General features: G+C 37.7%; 1 protein-coding gene across 1 annotated transcript in view; it reads right to left on the bottom strand.

Annotated features, from left to right (window-relative positions):
• Positions 1 to 8,037, bottom strand: part of PLCE1 (phospholipase C, epsilon 1) — a 44,032-nt gene that overhangs the window by 15,792 nt on the left and 20,203 nt on the right. The window contains exons 13-20 of the mRNA XM_010142706.1: positions 7,359 to 7,597; positions 6,475 to 6,536; positions 6,189 to 6,354; positions 4,501 to 4,608; positions 4,129 to 4,245; positions 3,888 to 4,046; positions 2,746 to 2,869; positions 227 to 268 (exon numbers count right to left, since the gene is read on the bottom strand). Of these exons, the coding sequence (XP_010141008.1) occupies positions 227 to 268; positions 2,746 to 2,869; positions 3,888 to 4,046; positions 4,129 to 4,245; positions 4,501 to 4,608; positions 6,189 to 6,354; positions 6,475 to 6,536; positions 7,359 to 7,597 (1,017 nt within the window). The remainder of the gene's footprint in view (positions 1 to 226; positions 269 to 2,745; positions 2,870 to 3,887; positions 4,047 to 4,128; positions 4,246 to 4,500; positions 4,609 to 6,188; positions 6,355 to 6,474; positions 6,537 to 7,358; positions 7,598 to 8,037) is intronic.

Raw genomic sequence — 8,037 nt, 5'->3', positions numbered from 1 at the left:
CTGCTGTTCCTGATGCTTTGACCGTATTCTTTCTATGCATAACCAATGTCACACATGCAGCCTTCTAACAGTTCTTGACCAGTTAACAATGACATATAAAAATATCTGATTGCACGTTTAATATGAAGTAGGAACCATACATTCACACCAGATATTTATATATTAACAGGCTGGAGATGCAGTGCTGATTTCATGCAGTTAAAACGCTCAACCAAATGGCCTTTACCTTCCTGGCTGTTAGGAGCAGGAGAAGCATTAAGGACATCAGCTACAGGGAAACGGAGTCAGAGAGGGAATAAGAGTAAAGGAAATTAAGATTTACAGCCAGAGAAATTAAAATCAAGTGTCAGTTGTAAAACTATTAGCCTTATGCAAACCTAATGTATCAGTAAGGAAAACAAAAATGAAAATCTTCTAGAAAGTTTACAGACCATTATTTAGATTAGTTTTGCCAAAATATTAACATAATTAAAGATACCAAAGAATAATCATTGTAATAAAGTAGTAAACCATGCCTCAGATTCCCTCATACCTTGGAAGGAGTTAATGTTTCTTGCTAGCTTCAGATTTCTCAAACCTTCTCTTAACTAGCACATTGCTCAATCATCACTTACTGCAGTTAGCTTACAGTATTTTCCTGGCAAGTCTGTTAACAAAGATCCAAGTTTCTCACAGCAACTTAATATCTATCTCCACCCTGTCCCACACAGCAGCCACAAGTGTTCTCAAGTAGCGAGTTAAGGCCAGCTTTCTAGCAAACCACAACTGAAGGCACCAAATCCATAACTGTTCCTATTAGCATAAATAATACTGCTATCCCCCAAGCCGTGTCAGGTCCTGAACTGCATTCATTAGTTTTGTGACTATTTTTAAAATCATTAAACACAGACGCAAGTAATGCAAACAAGAGATGAGCCGGGAAGAAGTCCTGTGCTGCAGGGCATTCTCGAGCCTTACATCTTCTCTGAACACGGTACCAAGAACTTGAACAGAAACCCATCATTAGACTTAAAGGTCTAATGAATGAAGTACTTTACACACCCAACTATGTCAGACCAACGCTCCACGGAGCTTGGCACTCTCTTTCTGACAGTGGCAATGGAATGTGCTGTTCAAAGAGAACATCCAGCCACTATTAATGGTCCACTTCCCTCGTACCACCCAAACATCCACAACTGCTGAATATTAGAGATGTTGGACCATACATTTTCTACATTTGCTTATAAACCTGTCCACTAATTTCTCCAATTATTTTTTTCAATCTGTTGCTATCATTTGCCACCACATTTCACGTGACAGCAAAGAAATACTTTATTTTACTTGGTTTAGATCCATCCTTCTCAAGATCTAGAGGCAAGAACTAGACGCAGAACTCAAGTTGTGGCACATTAAGGTTTTATACAGAACCAAAAAGTTGGTTTGTTTTCATTACTGTTCCTGATGATCCCCATCTTTTGGCTGTCACTGCACACCAAGCTGAGGATATCAGAGGACTTTCAATAATTCCATGACCTCTCAAATTGATGCTGCCATTGTTAATTTCAGAATCATATAAGCAAGGTTTCAGTTTTTTCCTCTAAATGTTATTTTATCTACACTGAAGCACACCTGTAACCAACCCTTGGTTGGTTTTGTGACCCATTTATGGAGTTTAACAACAGTGTGGCATTTAGCTACCCAAAGAGCTTGGTATCACTTGTACCATCACTGCTCTCATTGAGTAAATGCACTGTGATCTACTTTGGTGTATTTTCTGAAAATTAGATATTAAAAGTAACAAGTAACCCATTTACATGCATCCAGCTTGTTCAATGCACACATGGAAGTTTTGACAAATACCCTTTGACAAAACTTGAAAGGATTAAATATTTCTGGCTCCAGCTGTTTGCTCTACCAGAATCTACCAGCCCCATGGCAAGAGAAGGAAAAAAAATATGCTCAGCTGACCCAGTACGGCCCGTTCTGTCTACCTGTAGTTCAATCAAACATGTCTGAACTGGAGAGCTAAGGAAGTAGCAGAAATTACTAACTGCAGTATTCTTTTTATCACCTCTGGCATGCCAATCATTATATCAAATCTATAAACTGCTCCTAAAGGTGGATTTAGGCTAAACTGCCAGTTCCTGAAGGCCAGGATAGCTTCCTGAAGCAGAGACAGCGTGTGAACTTAACAGGCAAGTCACTGAGCAGCTAAAGCTTTAGTGGCTTCTCCACCTTTACATATGAAGTGAACAGCTGCTGCTGAAAGTGTAACTAAAACAGGTACTTCAGTGGTCTCTGGGATTAGACAGCAGCCAAGGAGGACTTTGGATAATGTGCATCTTATGTCAATTTAATGGCAGTCACGCAGATGAAAGGGCTAGGCCTGCTGTGAACCTTGAGCTTTCAGGTGTCTAAACTCCTTGTGAAAGACAATACAGGTGAATGTAGATACACCATGAACACAATTGTTTTGCATAATGTAAGTAATACAAAATATAATTTATAAAGACTACAATTTAGCATACTCTGCACAGTTAAAACATCCAATGGTTGGAGTGAAAATCACACTCACGTCTTACACAGTCAAATAATTTTCACATTATTACAGACTACTGCACCAAAGTGCCACCAAGGACATTCAGCACTTCTTCCTCTCACAACCTAAGATCGACTTACCTACATCATTCCTGAACTAGAATATTCACATGCCTTATTGCTACAGTTCTAACAGCAGCACTGAAATAAATAAATTTATACTGTTACCATCAGAGAGAGATTCATAGTCATAATCGTATTCATCCTCTTCATCTTCTTCCTCCTCATTGGTAGGTGTGGGGTTGCTAGCACCATTGCTAACCTGGGCTTGCATATGTGCCAGCTGGTGAGCCTACAGCAACAGAACCACTTATTACATTATTGGCAGGTATTTTTAAGAAACAAGAGTTTCTATCACTGTTTGCATCTTAGTCTATTCATATGAAAGCAAAGCACTGAATATATATACTGAGAAATGAGTAAGATTGTTAAGATCAAACTAATGCCATTTTAAGGGTTTGAATATAAAGACAACTTGTATTCATAGATAAACACCCAATAAGATATGAAACCTAATTAATTATGGGAAAATGTCCACCTTCCACGTTATTCAGAAAAATACAGCCTTTTTCCAGTCTGAGGCATCCTGCTTTGGAAACAGTTTAAAACTTTTTTGAAAGATAAGAATGTCTATATACTGGTACGATCAGTGTGATTTACTCATCTTGATAGAAGAATTCAATTCTAATTTAATTGTGTTTACTTCTTGGGTAAAAGCTATTAGTTTTCCAGGATTCAGTCTAACTGCTGACTAACCATAGACATCCTTGAATAGAGGCTACCAGAGATGCAGCCCTAATTCTTAGAAACCAAAAAAAATTCTCACGCAGCTACAAGTACTACTTGAATAGCAAGCAGTCCTCTGGAAAAGGGAACAAAAAAGAGTATTTGCCTGGCTTGAATATGAAAGAAGAAACAAAGCAGAATTCTGCTAAAAATTATTGCATTCTGTACATACACACATGTAATCAATGCTTATCACTCTTTCTCAGCAAACCTGAATAGCAAATGTTATAGCCTCAGAGTGAAACTTTATTTATGTTTATCACATAGGGCATGTGGGGCTAATCATAATATTATGACATATTATAAAACTAAAATACACTAAAATTTGTTATGCTGTACTTATACATTAATATATGTCTTGTCTACTTATTTGAAAGTGTTGTAATCCACTGTGAGTTTTCAGAGCAAGAATATACATTACATTATTCCCTTCTATATACCAGAAAGTCAAAAACTTCAAACACAAATGGATTTTTTCTAACAAAAGATAACTCTCGCTGCTTGTTATTATGGAAAGACTTTACTTTTTGTTTCAGTATATCCACTGGTGTCTGATGGGCTTTCAGCTTCTTGTTTTTAAGCAGGATTTTCCTTTTCAGTTGGCCAGGTGAAGGAAGCATGGGATCATCAGAAAAGTCACTCTCAAATAGAAACTTTGTTACCAGCTTATCTCCAAAAACATTCTGAAATAGAGAGAACGTGTGATATATTATGGAAAATCCCAAGGCACGTGCTTAGAATAATTCACCATGATGTATGGCCCACCTTGAAAATTTCAGCCATCTTGCGTTGCTGAGGTAAGGAACAGTGGTTTTCTATTGATATGATAACTGGCATATCGGAGGTGATAAATGCGTTACGATCAATAGCTTCAACTACCTCCTGCGCAAAAGAAAGGTCAGTGAAAGAACATGTGACTGTTTTGCGGCATTCAGTTAACTTACTATTTTGAAAAGCGTAATGTTTATAATTGAAGAATTAATGTCTGACATAGTCCATAGTTTGTATGCTGTTAGGATTTAGCCCATTAGGATCTATACTTTTCTAGTATGTGGATTTTTTCCTTCAGTAGCAAAAACGTTACTGGTTTTCTTCCCTTTTTTTTTTTTTTGTTTCTATGTGCAATTACTAACATACCTTAAAAGAGATCTTGGTAGTAAGAGTATGCCCATGATAAATGATAGGCATCCCATCATCGCCATCCCAGCAGTCTAATTCAACACTTCTGCAGCCTTGTAAAAGAACCTACAATGCAAATTGAACCGTGTGAGCATGTATAAGCCACAGTCTCTTGCCATCAAAGCAGAAGACAGACATTGCAGCCCAGCGATTCAGCAAAAGCGCTGGAAAGAGCAATTTATGCGAAGTAAACACAGACCACAGAAGCTTCAGTCCCCAGCTAACTGCATTCCCTAGGTTGATAAAGAGTGGGGAAAACAAGAGAGCATTTATGTCCTTAGGAGAGGTACCATAAAGCTTTGCAATTCATGGTGTCTTACAGGACACGTGGATCTGTTTGCAGAAAGTGGTTCTTCATCTATAGCTTAATGTTCTGAGGGAGAGAAACATTTCCATATTTCTACCTGCAAAAACAGCTATAGTGCACCACGGCAATTTGTTTCCGGTAGCTGTCACGACAGTTTATGGGCATGACATCTGTAGCTTGTTTGCTGGATCTTTTTGTAAGTTTTTTTAAATAGAACAAGGTCTGAAAATAATGTCTTATGAACAATTTCAATGAGGATAGTTACAACAGAAATGTGCCAGGTCATTATTTAATGATATTATGCTAATTTACATCCATACACCCATTTGCCCGTTATTTATTTATTTATCTATCTATTTCAGACAGCCCTACCTGCTAGAAAATCATAAGAAAGCAAAAAGAAAGGATAGAGGGAAAGACAAGCTAATCCATGTGTTGGCAGGCCAGCTTATTATTGCTATCAATATTTAGCATGCCTACCATTGCAAGAGTTGTCTGTACTACAATTAAATACTTTACCAAAACCAAAGATCTCAACAACCAAAACCACTTTCAGCAAAAATATTAATGAAAAAAGACAGAATGACTTCTACTCAAAACTGTGGCTGTCTCACTTCCCACCTATTACCAGTACTCACTCCACTCCGTGCAGTGCTACTACAGGAACCTCCTCTGCAACTGCATTATTCAATGCAATCGTGTTATTTGGGCTTTCCTACCACAGCCTCACCCCTCTGCCTTACAACTCCAGATGAGCCCTTCTCAATGGTGGGTCATTAACATTTAGAGTAATGAAAATACTACTCACAGGAAGTTTGATGCTTTCTCTAGCATTTGGTAAATACACAGACACACACACACACAAACAAACCCAGAACCAAAAGCCCTAGGGAGAAATCGTTCTTTTCCCGATCACCACCAATCAGGCATGAAGTCTAAAAAACTGTAGAATATTCCTAGAAGTAATGTTTTTATAAGTTATTGTTCCATTTGAGAATGCAATGCAATGTACAATATTTGAGTAGTGTTTTTGACATCTGAATGAACTAAAATATTAGATCAGTCTTTCCTGTGGGAAAGTCTAATTTTAGTAGGTTGGGTCAGACCGACTGGTGTCTAAATGCTATGAATCTCAAACTAAACCCATTTTTTTGCCTTAGAAAAGGCATCTGAGCACAACTGTGCTTACAGGCAGCTTTCCCACACGTCATGTTTTCCAACGTTCTGAAAGCAGAGGTTTAGAACATTTAGATTTTCAAAGCAAAAAGGTCATGTTTCTGCAACTTGCCAGTTAAACAAGTTCATGCTGAAAACTACACAACTACTCAATCCTGCATACCTGGCTGTAGAGCTCCACCGAGGACTCCCCTTTAAGCTGATGGCCAGTAAGGTAAGTATTGTGTGAAGACTCTATGTAATAATATGACAGTGGAAAGTGCAAGTCCTCAGCATTCTCTTGTGACTCATCGTTTTTGGAGGCAAAGTTGTCTTTATCCATCAAAAATCTAGAGGGAAGATATGAGGAAATTTTATGCTGTGCTGAGTATTTTGTAACTGTCACACAAACATCAATACACTGGTGTCATCTTTATAATCATATAAAAAATTAACACATAAATAATTACCTTGCAAATCCTTCAAAAGATAGCAGCCCCTGCTGGCACATATTCACACTGGGTTCAAATTTCTATTAAGAGGAAGAAATTTAAGAGATATATAATAACAATTCTGAGAAACATGGCCTTTTCGTATTTTCATAGTGCATTCTGCTCACTGAAGTCAGCACTAAAGCTGAAATTAAAAAGGATCTATAATCAGGTATCCACCTCCCATCTACTGTGCTTGAACACAACACACCACCATCTCGAATTGAAGAGATTTGTGGTATGCTAACTTGATGTTTCTTTAGAATTTCCGTCTTTCTACCTCTGCAGTTTTATATTACATTTTAATAGTTGAAACACACAGTTTTTAGCCTTTGTTACCTGCTAAGTGGGGGCTTAATTTTGGAGTATATTAATTATGCATGTTTGGAGGAATTAAAAATTTCCTACATACTTTCTAATACCTTCAGCCATTCTACATAAGGGAATAAAATGTCCATGTTTGCTCTGGAAAATTTTTTACAATAAAAGTATGTGGACATGATGGGGGTTTTAAGTTCCAAATTAGTTCCATCAAAGTTGGTCACAGACAAGGAGAAAACAACTGCCATGAATACTTTCCTAAGTGGTGACATCCCTTTCCAGATAAAGTACACATAGCCAATAAAACTGTTTGTTTGCATGATTTTTTTTTCTTTTTATGGACGTATTTATGCACAATTTTATAGCCGAAAATAAAGACCCTATTAAGTTTTAAATTCAAGTAAACCATAGTGACAACATCAGTGTGAAAGGAAATAGCCACACGGATATGCTATTCTGACTAGAAGACAGACAATGCTAGTGGGGAAAACAGATATAACAAGCTCAAGTAAAAGGAATTGCAAGATGTCTGTATTACAGACCTGGATAATACTGAGGATTTCATCATAGGTGCAGTGTTCCCCTTGGCAATTCACCAGGAAGTCGTTTAGCTGCTGGATTCCCACTCCAAATACTCCCAGAGATGTGCTTTCAACTCCAGTACCATTGGTTACGATACTGGCAGCAGCAATAGCATCAGATATTTGCCTCTGGTTCTCTGATAGTTGCTGTCTGCTCTTAATGAACAAACCAAGGTCTGAAACATTTCTAGTCAACAAATCTTAAAAGAAAGGAAAAAAGGAAATATGAATATAAGCTATATAATTATGTGTATTGTATATACTCTATAGAATATAATGTAATATATAACATACGTGAATATCTGACTGAAGATATTAGCACTGACATAGTAAATTAGCACAAACCATCTTGCTTCTATTCAGCAATAGAAGAAAGAGAATTAAGCATGTACAAAACCAGTGGGAGCGGACAATAAGTGTTCAATTACTATAAACAAAATCCTGGAACCTTTAAGACGGATTCACACCCTCTCACACACTGTCTCCCAGGACCCTCTTCCTTCTTCCCACCAACACATACAGCCTCAAAACCTTTCCTTCACTGTGTACAATCCCATACCCCCCTGTGCGATCACCGTTCATCTTTCCAGTCCCATAAGCCAATTGCACTGTACACTCCCCACAGGCTGCTCAGCAGGGA

Source organism: Buceros rhinoceros, unplaced genomic scaffold (assembly GCF_000710305.1).
Source record: "Buceros rhinoceros silvestris isolate BGI_N320 unplaced genomic scaffold, ASM71030v1 scaffold6379, whole genome shotgun sequence".
Lineage (NCBI taxonomy): Eukaryota > Metazoa > Chordata > Aves > Bucerotiformes > Bucerotidae > Buceros > Buceros rhinoceros.
This window is presented reverse-complemented; position numbering and strand designations above follow the sequence as displayed.